At 54.9% G+C, this 21,254-nt stretch overlaps 1 protein-coding gene across 2 annotated transcripts; it reads right to left on the reverse strand.

Moving 5' to 3' along the window:
• Window positions 1-1,231: 1,231 nt before the first annotated feature.
• Window positions 1,232-20,965, reverse strand: SIRT2 (sirtuin 2). Of its 2 annotated transcripts, XM_068527755.1 has the most exons (16): window positions 20,866-20,965; window positions 19,986-20,032; window positions 16,794-16,842; window positions 16,417-16,530; window positions 12,552-12,593; window positions 12,285-12,391; window positions 12,121-12,177; window positions 11,385-11,453; window positions 5,979-6,108; window positions 4,129-4,188; window positions 3,750-3,805; window positions 3,519-3,595; window positions 3,381-3,432; window positions 2,305-2,375; window positions 2,091-2,157; window positions 1,232-1,970 (listed from the first exon to the last, which is right to left on the reverse strand). In XM_068527755.1, exons 1-16 carry the CDS (start codon window positions 20,879-20,881, stop codon window positions 1,815-1,817), a joined length of 1,170 nt encoding a protein of 389 aa, XP_068383856.1. In that variant the 5' UTR covers window positions 20,882-20,965; the 3' UTR covers window positions 1,232-1,814. The 2 variants fall into 2 exon arrangements, with proteins under 2 accessions (XP_068383856.1, XP_068383857.1); XM_068527756.1 differs by lacking the exon at window positions 19,986-20,032 and having other exon boundaries at window positions 20,866-20,900.
• Between the last annotated feature and the right edge of the window lie 289 nt (window positions 20,966-21,254).

Consider the following 21,254-nt stretch of genomic DNA (forward strand, 5'->3'; position numbering starts at 1 on the left):
TCAGATTATAACATCCGGTGCAGCCTTATGAATGTGGACCAGCTAACTAACAACGCTTGTCAAAATACAGTGCCCGGAAGAGGGCTCTGCCCATAGCAGGCGCTCTGTAACGGTGACAAATGTTATACAACATTTCCTCTCCCTCCCTTCCCAGACCACAGAGGAGCCCTCAAATATTTTCTCCCACCATTTTATTATGAGAGATTTCAAACATTCAGAAAAACTGAAATAGTTTTACAGGGAACATCCATATACCCACTACCTAGATTCTACTATTATTCTTTTTGCTTTATCACACATCTGTCCCTCTATCCACCGGACCCCAAACCTTTTAACCAGGTAGAGAGTCCTACAGTGGGTTATCAGTTAAGGTGGGCATTCTAAAATATTTTCCCTGCAGCAGTCCCAGGAGTAGGAGTCCTAGGTCCATCCATGCATCCATCCATCCATCCGTGCGCCCATACATCCAACAAATATTTATTGAGTACAGGCCCAGATTAGGGTGAAAGGGTGCCTGCGGAAAAGGGTGATGGGCAGAATAGGCCCCTGCTCCCAGGGGCTTCCATTCTTCTTGGGGTGGGTATAGGGGATGGAAAATAAACAGCTAAACAAATCAATCAGCCCACTGACCAGAAGCCCAGGCTATTAGGAAGTGGGGGACAGAGAGCAGGTGCCCTGGCCAGGGGAGAGCAGTCAGGAGGGGTGGGGGGAGGGAGACAGATGCTTGCCTGGGTCCCATGAGAAGGGGAGAAGGAGATGGGTAGTGCTGGGCAGGGTGGGATGGCGGCAGCTGCCTGATACCACAGGGAGGCAGTGGGTCAGTGGGCGGGTGATGATGCCAGCTGTTCAGTCCCTGGGGGCCCCTACCTGTTCTCCGAGGGGAGGCCTGGAGTAGCAGGAAGTGAAAGTGTTCCTCGCAGAGACAGGAAGCTGAGCGGGCAGGGGGAAGAGGCGGGGCTGGGGGTATTTGAAATCGACCCTCCTCCCTCTTTCCGGGGGCTCAGGCCTTAGGTGACCGGGCTTTGGAGGAAGGGACCCTGGCAGTCTGGGAGTCCAGGGGTAAGAACCGTGAGGCTCCCATGGCCCCAGGAGTCCCCTCGGCACCCTTCACTCTTTCTCATAAGAGCCTGTGGATGTTCTTGTCTCCTTAGCGGCCCAAGGTCTAACCCCCTTCCTCCGGCAGCTTCCCTGTGGGCCCACAGGAAAGAACAGCGAGGCCAGACAGCTGATGGTTAGTTGTTTTTTGTTTTTAATTTGTCTCTAATAAGCGACACCATCTGCCCACCCCCGCCTGGGGAGCGGGTCCTGAGTGAGGGGGCCTAGCACCCACTTTGGGAGTTGTAGGCAGAGACTTGGGAGGCCTTGAGGCTTGGATCCCCCCCACCGGGTGTGAGTTATGTTTGGAGGGCGCACCTCCCCACCCAGGGTAGGTTAGACTTCGTCTACTTGGTCCCAAGCCCCTGGGAACAGTAGAGAGCATGGGGGCCCTGGGGCTCTCGTCCTGGGACAGTTAGCAGTTTGGAGGTACCCCTGGCCCCCTGAGCAGTTAGAGATTAGGGGAGGCTGATCCTTGGCCCTAGGGGTGATTAGGGGCTGCGGGCTCTTAGAGACCGGCTGCCCAAGCCTCAGCCCCTAAGAATGTTAGAGATTCGCTGGGGTCAGGGGTGCTGGGACCCCAGTTTTGGGAGGGAGTAGTTAGTAGATTCAGGAAATGTTCTGAGCTCCCCAGAAAAGAGCTGTAAGTTAGAGGGGGCCAGGCCTGGCTGGGGCTCAGCTGTCCCAAAGCTGGGCGTCCTGCCTGGGAGATGCGTCTGTCACTGGGGTTTCTCTCCCTCCGTGGTCCTGGCCTCCTCCTTGGCAGGAGGTGGAGACTCCCTGGAGGAAGCTGAAGTGGTGGGGTTGGGAGTCCCCGACCCCGACTGGGCATCTATGCTGGCATGCTCCTTCCGGACAAGGTCCTCCAGCTCCTTCTGCAGGGGGCAAAGTTCACAGAGGTCAGAGGTCATCACGCATCATAAGGTCAGAGGACCTGTGGGACGGGGGTCCAGGGACTGGGCTCAGGGTGGGCTGGGGTGGCCCAGGCTCCTCACCTTCCATCCGAGGAGGTCGGCAAGGGCCAGGCAGCCCTGGTCGCAGTCACCCAGCCAGGCCACGTCCCTGTGGGCGGGTGAGAGTCAGAGCTCCCAGCCTTGTCCCAGGGCCCTGCCGGCTCTGCCCTGTCCTGTGCCTTCGTGCCCTCCCTCCCACCTTGGCCCTGTCCCTTGAAGGCTCCACTGCCCCCCCACTGCCGCGGGGGGGCCTCACCTGTAGGCCTTCTTGGAGTCGAAGTCCATGCCTCCTCCGAGGCCCATCATCATCCCGAGGAAAGGGTCAGTCTGTGGGGAAGGGGGTGGAGTCGGGGGGAGCTAGGAGCACAGACCCTGGAGCCAGGTGGCTTGGGTTGGAATCCCAGCTCTGTGACTTTGCTCAAGTGGCCTGGCCTCTCTGAACGTCAGTTTCTTTCTCTGTAGAGTGGGGGTGATCATCAAACCCACTCCTAGGGTTGTACTGTCAGCGGGTTAATACAGAGGAAATGCTAAGCACGGCATCTGGCACACCGTACGTTTTTTGCCTGTTGGAGAAACATCTGTCCCCAGGAGGGAGCCCCTGCCTGGGAGTGAAGCTACCTCAGGAAAAGAGAGCCAAGAGAGGGAGCGGGTAACTCCTGACAGCACTGCTGCAGGCCCAGGGGCCAGCTAGCCCGGACTCTTCAGTCACGGGAAGCACGACATTCTCGTTTTGGCTTAAGTCGCTTTGACCTGGGGTTCTGTCACTCGTTCAAAAAGTGAATGAGGGACTTCCCTGGCGGTGCAGTGGTTAAGAATCTGCCTGCCAATGCAGGGGACACGGGTTCGAGCCCTGGTCCAGGAAGATCCCACATGCCGTGGAGCAACTAAGCCCGTGCGCCACAACTACTGAGCCTGTGCTCTACAGCCGGCGAGCCACAACTACTGAGCCCGCTCGCCTAGAGCCCGTGCTCCACAACGAGAGAAGCCACTGCAATGAGAAGCCCGCGCACCGCCACAAAGAGTAGCCCCCGCTCACCGCCACTAAAGAAAGCCCACGCGCAGCAACAAAGACCCAACGCAGCCAAAAATAAATAATAAATAAATAAATTAAAAAAAAAAAAAAAGGGTGAATGACACAGAGGCCTGTGGAATCCTGGAGTCAGGGCAGCCTGGAACCTGACCCCTGTGGATTCCAGAATCCTTAGGTCTGAGCCGAGGGGTCCAAAGTATCGGGATTCCCCAGAGACCTGTCCCCTGGTTCCCGAGGAGGCCGGGGGGAGGCAATGTGGGGCCCCTGTGCAGGGGTGGCAGGGTGTGACTAAAAGCACTCACCTGGCCAGTCTTCTCCTTGTTGATGAGCAGGCGTGGCGTGGAGAGGGGTGCCCTGGCGGAGGGCGAGCTGAGAGGTGAGGGCCTGTCCCGGCTCCCCCAGTGCCCAGCAGCCCCCCATGGCCCTGACCCCCAACCTACTTGCTGATAAGGGATGCGAAGGGCTGCACCTGCAGGGAGGTGCCCATGATGATGAGGAGGTCCACCTTCAGGAAGTCCTGTGAAGGGGGAGCGGACAGTGAGGCTGGGCTGCCGGCCCCCGTCCCCCGCCGCAAGCCCACCCGCAGCTACTTGCGGAAGCCACCTTCCCCAGGGCAGGACCCCGGCTGCCCCCGTGTGGACCGAGATGTGGGGCGCGGCGGGTACACTTACTGACTGCAGGCAGGAAAAGAAACGCGCTGGGAGGTTCTCGCCGAAGAACACGATATCTGAGGTGGAGACAGATGGACAGACAGACACAGAGAGAGATAGAGACGGTGAAAAAGCAGGGGGCAGAGACAGGGAGGGAGGGAGACAACAGGCAGGAAGAGAAGGCGGACCCCAGGGCTGGGGCGGGAGTGTGGAGCACTGGGGGCAGGCTAGGGGCTATGGTACCCACTCTCCCTGGGGCAGACTCCGGGCACTGGTCAGGGAGAGAGGGTGACCGGGGTGGATGGATGGATAGGGAGCGTGGCCTTCTTGGGAAGGGGTTAGTGGCTGAGGGGGTCCCAGCCTGAGTCTACCTCGGTTGGTCCCTGGCCCCAAGGCTCACCGGGCTTCACCACACTCCGACATTTCTCACACTTGGGAGTCGCCTCGGAGAAGATCTTCTCTGGGCGTGGGGAACAGGGAAGGAGAGGAGGAGGTAAGAGGCCTTGGGCTGGGGCTGCAGCCTGCCTGCCCACCCCACCCTTCCTTCACTGTCAACACAAACACACCTCAGTCACCGGGTGGGCCTCCTGGGGTGTTTGCCCTGCTCAGGAAGGACCTCCCTTCTTAGACAGCTGTCCCTTCCCCGCCCCCAAGATTCCTGGGGTGGCTCCCAGCACCAGCCTATAGCTATTAAATGAACAAACAAATGAGCAGACACTCGCCCCTAAAAGGGGCCGCTGGGTTCCACCAACCCCCGACCTGGGGAATCTGGACTTGGGAGTGAAGCTCGTCCAGTGGGTCTTTGAGGGCAGCCCTACTTCATCGTGGGTCAGAGAGGCCTGGTAGGTGCCAGGCCTAACGGCAGAGAGGGAAGAATTATGCAGATGATGCTGGGACGGGGACAAAACCTTAGGTGCAGGTGCTTCCCACTCTTGGGCTCTGTGACAGACCCACCCCTGTCCCCACGCACACCCCATGCTTATGACAATCCTCCTTCTCATTGCTTATTGATTAAGGAAGCTTGAAAGCATTCTGTCACTTGCAACCCACAGAATCCTGGCTTGTTCATTCAACTATTCACTCAATCCTTCAACAAATATTTACAGAGCACTGCTTTAAGGTCTGTCATTTACTTGAAAATATTTTTGCATTGACAGTACATGACATTTTGCGGGTGATGCTTGTGCTACTGCTGTAAGAGAAACAGTGGGGTAATGTTAATTGTACATCACCCCCAGCTGCGTGCACTTGGGCTATTCAGGAATCCTCACCCCAGGGGCGGTCAGCTGGCACGTGGTCAGAAGGGCCACACGCCAGAGGCCCTACTATCAGCACTGCAGCTGTCCTTATCACACACGGACACCACAGGCTTTGTGAAATCAGCATAAAGAATGTCAGAAATGGGTTTCCATGGATGAAATAAGTGGCTTCTCAATTAGCACAATGGATGTCAGAAATCGGCTCTCACTGGCATTCAAGAAATGTGGATTGGCTGGATTTTTTTTTCCCTCCTTCTCTTTTTGGACACTCCGCCCATGCATGAACAGGGCCGATGACTTTAGCAAGCCCTGGAGTTTGCATCCTTAAGGACAGCACCCCCCCCCCGCCCCGTCTTCGTTCCTAACCAAGGCTGTGCCCAGCTTCACACGCCACGGCCTCTGCTCGCCTGCATCCAGCTGATGGGCTGGTTGAATCCTGTGCCTCTGGGGCAGTGCCGTCCAGTATGCTGGTTAGAGCCACATGTGGCTTTTAAATTTTAATTAATACAAATTAAAGAAAGTTAAAAATTCAGTTCCTCGGTCACATTAGCCACATTTTAAGAGCTCAATAGCCCCATATAGCAAGTGGCTGCCGTGTTGGACCGTGCAGATATGGAACATTCCCCACACCCCAGAAAGTTCTCTCAGATACTTCTGCTCTTCTTAGAGTGTAGTTGCGCTTGCCTGGATGAGCCCCTCATGTAAGACGGGGTCAGAGCACCCAAAGGACAAAGAGCTAGGGTTTCAGGACCTCACAGAACAGGTTGTATGACCACGTGGGGGCCTGTCTGCTAACGCACGTCTCTGTGTCCGGAGTCTGCATCCGTCATAACCTGGCTGTGAGGTGGTGTCGGGAGAAATGAACCCCCACTGCCACCTCAAATCTCTGGGGGCTGCCGTTATCCACGCGTGGAGACCCTGTCCCTGGCGCTGGGGAGCAGACAGGGGACGGGAGGCCTGCCCTCGGGGATAATCACCTCCAGCCCCTCACCTTTCATCCAGCTTAGCGTGTACTCCTGCCGGCAGACGGGGCTGATGCAGTGAGACGTGTAGAAGGTGCCGTGGGCCTCCACCAGGTCCTCGGCCTCCAGCCCCGCCACTCGCTCCAGGGTGTCTATGTTCTGGAGGGAGAGATGGAGGAGAGAGGGTCAGGAGCGAACCACACCCCCCAGGGGGCAGGAGGCAGAGCCAGGAGTTGCGGCTGAGAAAAGCAAGTGGGACAGGGGAGAAGGGAGGGAGGGAGAAGCAAGGGGGCAGGGTGTGTCTAAAACTCTTCTGTTCATCCTGATGGTGCCTCTGAAAAGGTAAGTCATGGACACTTAAAGGCAGGGGCCCAAACTCAAATGTCTATGAGCCCAGACCCACTGCCACCAACCAGCCCTGGCAAATTTGGGCCACTTTGCTTCCGTTTTGCTGCAAATGTGTTTTGTTAGAACCACACACTCTAGTGGCACCTGCCAGAAATTTGGTGAAATAAACGTACTAATCTCTAGTGTCTCCACTGTAAACGCAGCCGCCTCAGATATGGCATCCTTGTGCAGTACCCAACCTGCACAGCTGTCTGTGGCAGCCCTGGCCAGGCATTAACATAAATCAATGAATCAGGAGGGTTTTTTGGGTTTTCATCACACTGTTTTCCTACTTAACCTTACTATGGTCTGCTGCATAGATAGTATATTAACTTGTAGTCTTTTCAGACAAAGATAATTTCCTTATTCAACAGGCAAGAATATTCTTCTCTTCCACATAGACATTTGCGCTTTCTCCAGCCCCTCTGGAGCACCTTTTGCTTGCGCACGAGGAATGCTGCTGAGGCAGGTGCTGCTGGAGGACACTGGCAGATGTTACAGAGATGGCCGGGCATATGCAGCCCACAGCTGACCCGACGAGGTTTCCTGGAGGCTCCGTGAACAACTGAAAGGGTTCCCTTTCAAGGGCAGACAGCCCCAACTGCCCTCTCTGCTCCCAGCCAGCCATCAGTTTATCCCCAAAACATGCAGACAAGAGTCACTGTTCCCAGACTCTCTGTGGCTTTCCCTCTCCCCCCTTTACTAGAAATGCTAGTTTTGCCTTTGTTTCTTGACTTAGTTTACCAACTCCCTGACACGTAAGTAAGCAGTGTGCATGCAAATAACTAAATGGCACGTCAAAGGTCTACCTACATGCCTCTGTGTTACCCTTTGATGTCACTTTTTTTTTTTTTTTTTTTTTGCCATGCTGTGCGGCTTGCAGGACCTTAGTTCCCTGGCCAGGGGTCGAACCCACACTCTCAGCAGTGAAAGCACAGAGTCCTAACCACTGGACCACCAGGGAATTCCCTTGATGCCACTTTTGATGGAGAAACCACAAACAAACAAAAATGAATGCGGTCAACCCGTATGTAGTGGTATGCAAGGATCTCTCCAAGATGTTAGAAGGCCCAAAGCACAAAGGCAGTGGGTACAGGATGTGAAAAAATCAATATATGAATTTGTGTATTTGCTTGCCTAAGTATGGAATATCTTCAAAGGAGACCCAAGAAGTAGGCAGCAGCAGTGGCCCCCAGGGAGGGAAGCTGGGGTTGGGGAATTTGGCCCAAGAGGTTCGCTATAAAGGCCAAGCAGCAATGAACGCATGGCAACACACAGCAACTGACGTCTGGCCTCAGCATCAGGCAGGAAAGAGGGCATGGTGAGGAGGCGGGCCCTGGGCAAGGTGGGCAGCGGCCACTCAGCTCCAGCCAACCACTTTCCCCCCAAGAAAGCCACCCAGGTTCAGCCAGCTCTTCCCGATTTTCAAGAGGAGCCTGATGCCTGGGTTGTCATCTGCAATCTCTTGAATTTTAAACCTTGGCTCACTTCTGGTTTCAAGACATCACGTCTCTGACATGCTTTTAAAAAGCATGAAGCTGGGACTTCCCTGGTGGCACCGTGGTTAAGAATCCACCTGCCAATGCAGGGGACATGGGTTTGAGCCCTAGTCTGGGAAGATCCCACATGCCGTGGAGTAACTAAGCCCGTGCGCCACAACTACCGGGCCTGCGCTCTAGAGCCTGCGAGCCACAACTACTGAAGCCCGCGCGCCTAGAGCCCATGCTCCACAACAAGAGAAGCCACCACAAGGTTCTCATGCGCACTGCAACAAAGAGTAGCCCCCGCTCGCCGCAACTAGAGAAAGCCCACCTGCAGCAACGAAGACCCAACGCAGCCAAAAAAAAAAAAAAAAAAAAAGCATGAAGCTGCTATGTGAGTGCAGATATGGAAGAATCTTCCAGACAGGGCTTAAATGAAAGAAAGCCAAGTACAAACCCTATGTATGATGTAAATGCCATAGATATAGATTTAAAAGAGCGATAAGCTGGTTTGCTGAGGAGATCACAGTGACATGAATGAAGGCGACAACTGTTCTCATGTTTGAATGGATACTTGTGTCTTGAGATAAAAATAGCATCGTGCGTGGCTTCGAAAGTGCTGCATCGGCACAATTCAGAAAGACGTGAAGACAGTGTGTTCCAGAAAACTGGGTCAGTGACTCAAACAGTGGCTGAGGTTAAAGAAGAGGGTGATGAGTTTGAAAAAGAAAAAAAAGGTTTCATGAAACGTGAGACTGGAAAAATTCTTTCCACCTTTGTCTACGTTACGTAATGTGCCATTCTGAATATGTATGCGTGCTTAAATCCACACATGAAGAATTGCAACTGGGGGGAAATGCCACCACATTTCACGCTGACCTCACAACGCATTGGTGTTGGCTTTCGTCTAAAAATAGCCTACAGCTGGTGTGCTTTCGTGGTTGGGGCAGGGGGTTCTGCCTCAGACAGAGCTGGGAAGCGAGCCCGCTGAGCAGCCCCGATGAGCCACTTGGTCCTGGGCCTGGGCTTCTCGTGCTGGGACCCCTGTGATCTCATCCTGTCTGGAGGGTTTAAACATTGTCTATCTGCTGCTCTCCAGCTCGAGTCCAGACTCCTGTGTCCAGCTGTCTGCCCATGTCCCCACGTGGTTGTCTAATGGGCATCTCAACCTCGACATGCCTTCAGCCAAGCTCCTCCTCTGCCCCCCACGCCTGCATGTCCCACCATCTCAATAAAAGGCAGCAGGTGCTCAGGCTGAGAGGGAGCCAGTCATCCCTGACTCCTTTCCTTCTCTCATGAATTGTTTCACATTCAACCCATTGGCAAGTCCTGCCGGCTCCACCTTCAAAACGGGTTCCTAAGCCGCCCACTTCTCCCCTTAAACAGCCCCCTCCCTGGCCCAGCCTCCATCCTCTCCTGCTTGGACCATCACTGCAGCCGCCTCCCTGGTCTTGGTACCCGCCCCCCACTGCTCCCACAGTCTGCCCCCCTCACGCAGCCAGAGGGACCCTGTGAACACCTGGGACAGGTCACGTCCCTGCCCTGCTCAGAGCCCTCCTGTGGTTCCATCTCACTCAGGGGAAAGGACAAAGCCCTCCCTGTGGCCCCCAAGCCCCCACATGGTCCACCCCTGTCACCTCCCTGACCTCGTCTCCTCCATCTTCTCCTACTACTGTCCTCCTTGCTCACTCAGATCCAGCTGCTTCTTCTTCTTCTTCTTTCTTTTTTTAAATATTTATTTATTCGGCTGTGCCGGGTCTTAGCTGTGGCATGTGGGATCTAGTTCCCTGACCAGGGATCGAACCTGGGCCCCCTGCATTGAGAGCGTGGAGTCTTAACCGCTGGACCACAGGGAAGTCCAGATCCAGCTTCTTGAACACGCCAAATGCAGTCTCCCCTCAGGACCTCTGGACTGGCTGTTCCCTTTGCCTGGAATGCACTCTCCCTCCACAGGTGATCCCATGGCTCCCCCCTCCCCTCCTACAGGTCTCTGTTTAAATGTCCTGCTTCTCAGTGAGGCCTTCCCTGACATCCTGTTCACTACCGCAGCCCCGACGCCGCACGCACACACGGAGCTTGATTCCCCTTTCCTGCTCAGCTGCGCTCCAGAGACCCCTCAGCATCAGAGCAGATACGCAACTCACCCATCTCGTCCGTTGTCTCTCCCCACACTACACTGTCAGTTCCAGGAGGGCAGGGATGTCTGCTCCCTCCGTTCACTGCCTGCAGGGCCTGGCACTGGGTTGGCACTCACTAAACATTGGGACAGAAGCTTACAAACAGGTTTGCCAGCAGGGCTATGGTGAGGATTTCATGAAGGCATTTGGCTTCAGGTGTGCTGTTCGTATCAAGTCTGAGTCACATCTCATGGAAAAAACTGACTCTCTGGGAAGAAAGGTCAGGTTTATTCTGAGCTGGGGCTCCTCCTGGAAGGAGGAGGCCACCCCTCCCCTGCCAGCCGTGGGTGGGAGCACCAGCCCTGGGTGGGAGCGCCAGCCCTGGGTGGGAGCACGTACCCCACTTGAGAATTCTGGACCTACAAAGAATTCATCCTCCCCCTGGTGGCAACTTCTGAGGCTGCAGGCTCCAGATTGCCAGGCGCAGGAAGAAAATAATAGAACACCTATTTCTACCCATGTGTTCTCTCTCTATTTTATAATTTTGGGTTCTGAGGTATGAATTAGAGCAGGCATGGTATCAGGCCTATAGTACATCATGTAATTTCAATACGTATTTATGAAACAAAGGTAGAGGTGCAAACATTTTTCACTATTAGGGGTGCAAGACCCTAAAAGGCTCACCAACTAAGAAGCCAACAGTGTGAGCTGTCCTTCCCTGAGGACACCCGGGCAAGGCCCTCAGCCAAGCACCTGACATGTATGAGCCATGGTTCCACGGTACGCACAAGGCCTTTGTGCAAATTATAAAAGGGTGTCCCAGGACTTCCCAGGTGGTGCAGTGGTTAAGACTCCACGCTCCCAATGCAGGGGGCCGGGGTTCGATCCCTGGTTGGGGAACTAGATCCCACATGCATGCCACAACTAAGGAGCCCGCCTGCTGCAACTAAGGAGCCGGTGTGCCGTAACTAATAAGCCAGCAAGCTGCAACTAAGGAGCCCGCCTGCCACAACTAAGACCTAGCACAACCAAATAAATAAATAAATACATATATTTTTAAAAGGTGCCCCCCACACACAAAAAAATAGTGCCCCTTCCTTAAGAGTTTACAGCCACCAGCCGGAAAACTGTCAGGTGTACTGATCATATTAGACCAACTCAGTTTGGAGTCATCTGCTGGAAAGCCCTGCCAAATACGAAATCTATGGTGCCAATAGTGTCTGCTCAGAGAAGTACTCCTGGGATGGCCCTGAGGGAGGTCACTGCCACATCACCACCTCTCGCCTGAGAGGGCGAAGCTGTTCTGGCCTCTGTTTTATCGAAAGGGAAACTGAGGCTGAGAGAGGGGATGTGAGTCACTGCAGGTCACGTGACAGAGAAGCCGTGGCCTGAGCTCTCGGGCCCCTCCAGCCCGCGCTCTTCCTCCCAGGATGCCCGCGGTCCCACCTACCTGCGTGTAGCAGCGCAGGAGCAGCCCCTTCTCCTTCAGCAGGCGGATGAAGTAGTGGCAGATGGTGGGCTGGAGGGGAGCAATCATGGCAGTGCCGATGAAGACAGAGGACACTGGCCGCGCACCGCCGTGTGCCGGGAACTGTCCTAGGCACCACGCCTGTTTTCCCTCACGGAATCGTCACACCGACCTCGTGAGGTGCGCACCTTCGTTATCCCCATTTCACAGGTGAGGGAACTGAGGCACAGAGAGGGTGACTGTCTTGCCAAAGTCACCCAGGTTGTGGAGTTGGGGTTTGCACAGAGAGGACTGGCTCTTGAGTCTGGGCTCTTACATGTATCGTTAACTCATTTAAGCCTCACGACAACCCTTTCTCATGGATTATTATCAGCTTCATTTTACATAAGGGAAAACTGAGGCTCAAGGACACAAGAGCAGGAAATGGGGGACCAGGACTTGGACCCAGGCAGTCTGGGCCCGGAGCCCATGTATATATATATATATTTTTTTGGATGGTGCCACACGGCTTGCAGGATCTCAGTTCCCCAACCAGGGATTGAACCCGGGCCACGGCAGTGAAAGCCCGGAATCCTAACCACTAGGCCACCAGGGAACTTCCCCAGAGCCCATGTGTTTAATGGCTATATGATATTTGTCTGAAGGGCCCTGGAGGGGCTTTCCCATGCCTGCTGGCCCCCAACCTTTCCTGTCCCCGCCTCCACAAAAGAGAGCTCACCTTGAACTGCCCAGGATAGAGTTCCTTGGCGAGGGCAAAGAAGGGCTCTGGATGTTTCTGTGGGAGAGAGAGCCGGAGGGCAGGTGAGATGAGAGCTGGACAGAGGCGGCCACGCCTCCACCCCCCACCCCCATTACAGACGTTCCTCCCTGCGGGACATGTACCTTGAAGTAGCTAATCTCAAAGATGGCCTCCGGGTAAGGAAGATGGTATTTCTCCAGGTTGGCGTAGAGGCCCGTGTTTGGGGAGCGGAAGTCAGGGATGCCCGCGGCTGGGGGAGGAGTGGCAGCGGGCAATCAATCGATGAGGGACCTTGGCCCCTTCCCTACCACACTGACCCTCCCAGGCAAGGGCCCCCATACGGCTCCTCCCCAGCTCCTTGAAGGGGCGACCCCAACCAGGGAGTTCTCTTGGGGGAGGGGGGCACTTACAAGTGGAGATTCCAGCTCCCACCAAACAGATAACCCTGCGACCTGGAGGAGAAGAGTTTATGCAGCGTGGTTTTTTTTTTTTTTTTTCAGTTTAGGTTCGTTTATTGTTGTAACATTTTGTTTTGAACATCAAACACTGCACCAAAATATGAGCCATTTATCTTAAGACAGTTGTCTTTGCCATAAACTAAGTACTGAACTGATGTTTACAATGAACTTCTGACAACTTATTAGTGGCACTGCTGTCTAATAATCAAATATATCATCACAGACTGGATGTAATGATTACATTAAAAGACCAAAGTTTCCCCTTCCCTTTCTTACCCTTAAATAATACCACCCATCACAGTCTCTGAAGCCGTTTACTCTGTGCCTGGCCCTGGGGCAAGCATTTCAGATCCCTGAATGGCTCTCCCAACCATCTCAAGGAGGGAGGTGTTAACATCCCACTTTATAGATGAGGAAACTGAGGCTCAGATAGGGGAAGGGGTCACACAGGTGACTGATGGAAGAGCCAGCATGGGGTCAAAGAATCCACTGTTTGAAATTATACCAATGGGGACTTCCCTGGTGGCACAGTGGTTAAGAATCCGCCTGCCAATGCAGGGGACATGGGTCCGAGCCCTGGTCTGGGAAGATCCCACATGTCACGGAGCAACTAAGCCTGTGCGCTACAACTACTGAGCCTGCGCTCTAGAGCTCGCGAGCTACAACTACTGCCCGCGTGCCACAACTACTGAAGCCCGCGTGCCTAGAGCCTGTGCTCCGCAACGAGAGAAGCCACCACAATGTTCTCATGAGCACTGCAACAAACCGCAAGTAGAGAAAGCCCACGCGTAGCAACGAAGACCCAACGTAGCCAAAATAAATAAATAAATTTATATTTAAAAAAAGGAAATTATACCAATGTAGTAAGATTCAAGAAAAGGGGGGCTTCCCTGGTGGCGCAGTGGTTGAGAATCTGCCTGCTAATGCAGGGGACACGGGTTCGAGCCCTGGTCTGGGAAGATCCCACATGCCGTGGAACACTGGGCCCGTGAGCCACAACTGCTGAGCCTGCGCATCTGGAGCCTGTGCCCCGCAACGGGAGGGGCCGCGATAGTGAGAGGCCCGCGCACCGCGATGAAGAGTGGCCCCCGCTTGCCGCAACTAGAGAAAGCCCTCGCACGAAACGAAGACCCAACACAGCTAAAAATAAAAAAAAATAATAAAAAAAAAAAGATTCAAGAAAAGGCCACTTGGAGAGAAATTTCTCCTAGCTAGATCTAGACAAAAATGCATGAGATCTTAGTGAGAGGGGTGGGGTGGGGGGTTCCCCCGGAAGAGCTGCAGGTTATTGTGAAAAAATCTCTGGCCACCCCTCATCTTTTGGACACAGTCTTGGATGGCCATCTATTTCTAGCATATGATACACATTCCTTCATCCTATTCCTTCCCTCCATAATCAAATGCACGTCAGCCACTGGAAGTCTGGTAATTTTCAGGTGAAGACCAAAGACTGGCCACTCTCAGCCCATGCCCAGTGAGCAGCAGAGTGGAAAAGGGCTTCCAATCCTAGTTCTTCTGCACACCAGCGGGGGCGTCTTAGTTCAGATCACCACTCTGGGCTTTAGCTTCCTGCTCTGTAAAATGGGCGTAATCACAGTACCGACCTCGCAGGGCTGCTGAGAGAATGAATTCATCCCTGTGAAGCTTAGATCAGTGCCCAGCACTGATGATTCTTCAAGTCACTCGTACTCAACTTCTTTAGCCCCATGATTCGTATACCTATAAGTGCTTTGCTCCCCCACTGTCACCAGCTTTCAGAAAAGAAGATGGGGAGGCGTGGTAGGGGTGGCATCACTTCACAAGGACGTGGGGCTGTGCAGAAATAGCCCAGCTGCCTCTTCAGTGGCTGGCTGGCTGGCTGGCAGCCCTGCCACGCAGCACCCTTGGCATCTGCCCATCAGCTGATGGACAGACACGGGTGTGAGGCGCCTGTAAACCGGGCGCCTCTGGGGTGTTCTATGCAAAGGAGGACAGCAAGGGTGACAAAGGCTGAGGCCTGCCACAGCCACAGCCCTTGGCTTCGTCTCGGGATGCCATTGGACTAGGCCCAGTGGACCCAGCAGGGGCCATGTGGAAGGGAGTGTGCGCCCTGGATTCAGGCGGCCTGCCGTCGAGCCCTGATTCTGCCTGTTGCCAGAAGTGTGACCCTGTACCAGGTCACAGCCTCCCTGCGCCCCAGTTTCCTCCTTTGTCCAGATCACTCCTCACAGGTATCATGTGAAGATCAAAGGCGGGGACGCCTGTCAAGTGCCTGGCCCAGTGCCTGGCAAACGGCGAGAGCTCAATTCATTGTTATTATTATTTTTTTTTTTTTTAAAGATTTTTTTGGTGTGGACCATTTTGGTTTTTTTTGTTTTTTTTTTTTTAAAGATTTATTTATTGATTGATTGATTACTATGTTGGGTCTTTGTTTCTGTGCTAGGGCTTCCTGTAGTTGCGGCAAGCGGGGGCCACTCTTCATCGCGGTGCGCGGACCTCTCACTATTGTGGCCTCTTTTGTTGCGGAGCACAGGTTCCAGATGCGCAGGCTCAGTAGTTGTGGCTCACGGGCCTACTTGCTCCGTGGCATGTGGGATCTTCCCAGACCAGGGCGCGAACCCGTGTCCCCTGCATTAGCAGGCAGATTCCCAACCACTGCGCCACCAGGGAAGCCCGGTGTGGACCATTTTTAAAGTCTTTATTGAATTTGTTACAATATTGCTTCTGTTTTATGTTTTGGTTTTTTGGCCGTGAGGCATGCGGGATCTCAGCTCCCCAACCAGGGATCGAACCCATACATACCCCCCTGCATTGGAAGGCGAAGTCTTAACCAACGGACCGCCATGCAAGTCCCCATTGTTATTATTTATTATTATCCCCTCATAGGCGCCCTCATGAGTCAATTATCCTAAAACCCAGGTGCAGGAGGACAGAAGGAATGAGAGCTTTGATGCCACTGCCTTCGTTCTCTTGGGGGCCCACCCAAGCCAAGAGATGGCTGCAGACAGCTGCCTGGCCTGCCCTGGGAGAGGGAGGCTCACGACGGCAGGCCTGGCTGCCCCAGGAGAGATGGCAGCGGCTGGAGGACAGGGAAACCGGAGAAGACGTCCTCAACAAAAGGCTGTTCAGGACCCTCAAAGAGTGGATTGTTCTAGTCGAGGACTGCCGAGGGCTCGGTTTCTCAGACTCTGGTGACCTCAACTCGTGGCAAGAAATATAAATTACATGGTGACCCCGTAAAGAGGCACCTCTACACCACACCTGAAACAAGCCTCCTGTCATAATCGTCACAGGGAACACTTACGCAGCTCTTGCTCTGTTCCAGGCCCGGTTCCAGGCATTTACATCTATGAATTTATGTAACCCCCTCATAACCCTATAAGGCAATTACTATTATTAGCATCTTCATTCTGTCAAACAGGCCTGGCCAATCAGAGACACGGTGATTGGTTCAGGGGTAGGAATGTGACCCAACCTGGGCCAATTGGAGTCGATCTCTGCTCTTTTGCCTGAACTACTGGGAGAAAGATGCTCTCTTCAGTGGGAGCCATTAGGCCGGTGGAACTTGTATTTGCCACTGCCAGGAGCAAACTTGACCCCAACACAGAGAAGAGCTGCACCAGAGAGGGTTCAGATTTTTGACGACAGCAATGGAAGCCGCTGAATCCGGCCATGATTAAAGCGGGGTTTCCGTTACAGGATCAACACACTCCCTTTTTGCCGTAAGCCAGTTTGAGTTGAGGTTCTTGTGACTTGCAGACGAAAGTTGTGAATGGCTGGGGCTAAGCCACTCGGGGCCAGGAGAGGGGAAGGGGCCCAGTGCAGGCAGAGGACTCACAGCGCTCACTCTGCATGTAGCGGGTCACCCCTTCCAGGGTTAACTCGTCCAGCAGACGCTCCTTCTGGGTGCCCAGGCCCAGTGTCTGGGAGAAGAAATTCCGCAGGAAGTCCACTGGCCAAAAAGAAGAGAGACAGCAGCCGCGTGCGTGGGTGCTCAGTCAGGGTGCCCAGAGGCCCCGAGTGCCCCTGCCCAGCCCTGGGGCCCCGCCGCCTTCCCGCGACTAAGAGCTCAATGCCTGGCCCGGTCAGGGGCCTCCAGGCGCTGGCGCTGCGTCTGTTATCACATACCTTGAATGTCACCCCTGGCGGAGGTGAGCACCCAGATCCCTGCCCTAAACCGCCCCCCAGAACCGTGCTCCCAAGGAAGATACTCACTCTCTCCTTCTCCGCCAGCCGCTCCTCCCTCAGTGTCTGAATCTGAGTCCTGGAAGGGGTGGGGGTGGGGTGATCAGGCCCCAGAAGTGGGGTTAGGGAGGGAGGGAAGGGGGGGTGACACCCGGGTTTGGGGAAAAGGCTCTGGCTGGGAGCTGGGCCCGAGGAAGTGAGGGGTGGAGGGGACAGCGCTGGGGGCCAGTGTGTGGGCTCTGGGACAGGCTGCCTGTGCTGGGAAACCCAGCTCTGCTACTCGCAGGGGGCGCAGTCTCCAGTGGGTGACTTTGTGTTTCTGAGTCTCCGAGCTCCTCCTCTTAGAAATGGAGCTCAGAGGACACTCACCTCAGAGGGCTACTGTGAGATGAAGTGAGTTCACCTCTGGGAGGTGCTCAGATCAGCCCTAGGGCGGGTGTGTGGTGGTGATCGCTCAGGAAGCACTGGCCATTGTTCTCCTCACCTCCCAGAGTCCACGGCCTCGCCTCACAACCCCTCTTGTCCCCTGCCCTGGCCAGCAGCCCTGCAGCCCTCCTCACCTAAGTCACTCCTGTGAGTAACGTCTCGGTCCTCACCCTGCGGCCGTCAGCCCTCCGGCCTGAAGCCCCCCACTCCACCTTTCCAACCCTTCCATCTCCTTTATCGACTCCTCCCCTCAGCCAGACTCCCAAATTGAGGGTCTGGGACTCTGTCCTGGGCCCTCCCTAGTTCCTCTGTCCACCTTCCCTGGTCGGCCTCATCCACGCCACTGGCCTGTCCCCCAGATCCAGGGTTCCCGCAGCCTCCTGGATGCCTCCTTCTAAGTGACCCCCGGTCCCTCACTCCCACCGCGTCCCAAACTGGCCTCAGCATCTCCCCCAAACCTGCTCCTCCTCCTGGGCCCCATCTCAGTGTGGCTTCCGGCCCCCGGTCTGCCAGACGCCTCCTGCCTCCCTCCCCTGCCCTCCTGCCGTAACACGTCCCCTCTCCAGGGCTCCACAGGGTCCAGCCTGTCCTCCCAGGGGTCCTGCCCCGACCTGCCCCCTAGGCTCCCAGCCTCAGTCTTCACCTCCGATCTACTCTACCGCCCTCTGTGTGACGGCCTGCCTGGGTCGGCCCGCTCCCCTCCACTTCAAAGGCCCTTCTCTGGGGCTTCTCCAGTCTAATCATCTGACCACGAACATCTATGGAGTCTACCATGATGTCAGCTCCAAGAAGGCTGGGATTTTTCGTCGTCGCCGCTGGATGCCCAGCACCGAGAACAGGGTCTGGCACTTGGCGGGAGTTCCAGAACTATCCACCGCTGAACAAATGGACACCTGCTGTGCGGTGTGCTAGACCAGGCCTGGGCCCTGCAATGGACCTCGTAGAAATGCAATTCTGGGGAACTCCCTGGCAGTCCAGTGGTCAGGACTACGCGATCTTACTGCCAAGGGCCTGGGTTCAATCCCTGGTCAGGGAACTAAGATCCCGCAAGCCGAGTGGTGCAGCCAAAAAAAAAAAAAAAAAAAAAAATCTAACCGATTCGCTCTCCTGTTTAACACCCCTCCAACAACCCCTCTCCACTCACAACTCTGGTTCCAAGCCTTTTTGAATAGAAACCTCCCTTCCAAACATAGTGAAAACTTTTCATTACTTTCGGATTGTGTAAGCTGCACAAAAACTTTGACCATTAGACAATGTATAACTTGGGGGCACTTGCCTCATGATTCCCTCACCCACAACCCCCATCCCGTTCCCCCCCTTCAAGCTAACCACTATTATTAACAGTACAATGGTAATTACTCCAGATTTTGTCTCTGCGGGTAAAACTCATTATTTCCCCAGAAATGGGTCATACCACGGTACGATGCTGCACCCTGCATTTTCCGCAAAACAATGTATCATAGACCCACCAGCTACATAGTGTTGCATTGTAAGGATGCACTATAGTTCATTTAACTCATCAACTGATAGCCGTTCGGGCTGTTTCCAGTTTTTCTGTATGAGACAATGCTGCAATTTACATCCTCGAGTCTCTCTCTTTGGGACTGAGGATCGCTTTTTCACATTAAACCTTTTCCCCTGACAGTGGTCATGCTTTGGGAGCCAGGCGAGGGAGAAGCCCGGCCTGACAGGAAGCTCTTATCCCCTCGGTGTGGCTCTGCCGTGCATCTGTGGCGTGCTCTCGTCACAGCTTCTGCACTGGCCTACATCTGAACTGTGAACTCGCGTCTGTGGGTGGGCTGGCACGCTTTCAGGTTGCAGACAGTGAGGCTCTGTGGAAGGATTTCAGGGCCCTGCTGAGCACGTGGGAGCAACACGGCCTGAGGGGGAGCTGGAGGTGCTGGTGGGGCCTCTGTGAGCCCGCTTCCAGCGAAGCGTCCGGGAGGCAATGTGCCGGGTGCCGTGGGTCGCAAACCCGTCGCTGCCCTTCTAGCCAAGGGACAGTGGACAAGTTACCGAACAACTCTGTTTCCAATTCCTGATCTATAAAATGGCTACAGTAGACCTTGCCCCCCAACAGGGATGCTGGGAAGATGAAACGAGATGAGGCACATCAAACACTAAGCAGAGTACCCGGCTGGAGTAAGTACTCAATAAATGCTAACCATGAATATAATTAGCTGACCTCCCCAGCCACCTGATTACTAAACACATCACATTCTTTCATGCCCCTCAGTGTTTGCACAAGCTGTACCCTCTGCCTGGGACACCATTTCTCACCTTGCCTAAGAAAATTCTAAATCACTCTACACTAACTACCATGTGCTGTATCTCAGTCTGACTCCTAGATCAGCCTGTGGATTCCTCCAGGAAAGGGATTGGCTGGAATCTGTGTGACCCCACAAAGTTTACTCTGGGCTCCCAAAGCGCCCTGAGCTACTTTCATTATCACCCCGTAGGGTCATTGTCTAGTCACTTGTCCGTGAGATCTGTGAGTTCAGGGACCAAAGCTCTTCCATGCCCAGTGCAAATGAGGTTCAGAAGGGATGGGGGGCACGGGGAGGGCAAGGAGAAAGGAAAGTTTGGAAGGGCAGGCCTGGGGTTGAGGCTGCACACCCTTCTCTGACAGTCCCCAGAATCCACCATTCCCCGGGAGGATGAACCAGGAGGTGGGGTGAGGGACAGGGGCAGTGAGCTGAGGGCCCTGGGGTAACTGTCTCCCCTCTGCCACCTCCCCCCGGGTGGGGTGTTGGAAGTCCATCTCTCTCCTTCCCTCCACCCTTCCCCCCATCTCACCTGAGCCTCCTGCACCTTCCCTGCCTGGGTCTCCAGAGGGTCAGAGGCTGGGGGAGGAGGGGGAGCAGATGTGGTTATGGTGAAGGGAGTGGTTAAGGGGGAATGAAGGGTTTCAAAGCAGCGGGGGGCAGAGGGGGTCAAGAAGACCCACCAACCTAGTTATATTGGGGTGGAAGTGTAAAAATGGAGTAGATGGAGGGAGGGAATGGGGAAAAGCAGATCTTATCAGAGTGGGGAGTGCTGGGAGGACAGGTGGTTAGTGAGGGACAAAGAGACTGGGATGGGAAGGTTTAGGAGAGGGAAAAGAAAGTAAAGCATACAGGGTATGGGGGAAGATTTAGGAGGAGTTAGGAAGGACGCAGTAGTGTGTGAGTGTGTGCGGGGAGAGTTAGGTTTACAAGCAGAGGGAAGCGTAGAAAGGAAGAGAGAAGAAAGGAAGAGATACTCCGCCTGGAAGAGGTGTTGGGTGGTGGGGGGCAGGGAGGGTAGGATGGTAGGTTTAGGAGAGGAAGGAAGAGATAGGAGGGGACACCAGGGGTCCCCTAGCATCCTACAGTTCCCACTAACAACCAGGTACCCTTAGCAACCGGGACCGCGGCATTCTAAGTCTCTAGCAACGGGGGTCCTTAGCAACTAAGGTGAGAGAAAGACGCGATCATTAGTAACCTGGGGGACGTGGCAAACGGACCCTTAAAATCTCGCGACCCAGAAACCCACCAATCTAGCAATATGGATCACTTTGCAACGGCCCCTGAATCCCATTCCCCTCCATGCAGCCCCCATCTCCTGCCCCACCACGCCCGCCCTCGGGCCCCGGGGCCTGCAGCCCTCAGCCAGGCCCCGGCGCGGCCCGACCCTCCCACCAGGGCCCCCGACTCACGATCCGGCTCAGCCATGGGCGCGGGGCGGGGGCCCTCGGGACTGTCACCGACTGCTCTGCCCCGTGACGGCACCGGAAACAGGAGGGGGCCGAGACAGGGCAAAGAACTACAACTCCCAGGAGCCATCGCGGCCTCCAACAACGCCCGGAGCGAGCCCCTCTGCGGTAAGGAAGACACGCGAGGGCTGGACTACGAATCCCAGAGCGCCCCGCTCCCGCAGCCATGTTGGTAAAGGGCGCGCGGAAAGAGTGGGAAAGGGTAGAGAGTCGCAGTCCATCTGAATACTCTGATTGGTCACGGTGTGGTATGGGGGCGGGGCGTTTACTATTTAACCCACTCTGATTGGATGAGTCGGGGGGGGGGGGGGAGTGTTGGGGAATTCCCCCCA

Source organism: Eschrichtius robustus, chromosome 19 (assembly GCF_028021215.1).
Source record: "Eschrichtius robustus isolate mEscRob2 chromosome 19, mEscRob2.pri, whole genome shotgun sequence".
Taxonomy (NCBI): domain Eukaryota; kingdom Metazoa; phylum Chordata; class Mammalia; order Artiodactyla; family Eschrichtiidae; genus Eschrichtius; species Eschrichtius robustus.

Coding starts and splice junctions, on each gene's coding strand:
- SIRT2 (XM_068527755.1), bottom strand. Junction 16,843..19,985: donor GGAAGGTGCAGGAGGCTCAG/GTGAGATGGGGG, acceptor CACCCCTTCCAG/GACTCAGATTCAGACACTGA. Junction 12,392..12,551: donor GGGAGCTGGAATCTCCACTT/GTAAGTGCCCCC, acceptor CTCCTCCCCCAG/CCGCGGGCATCCCTGACTTC.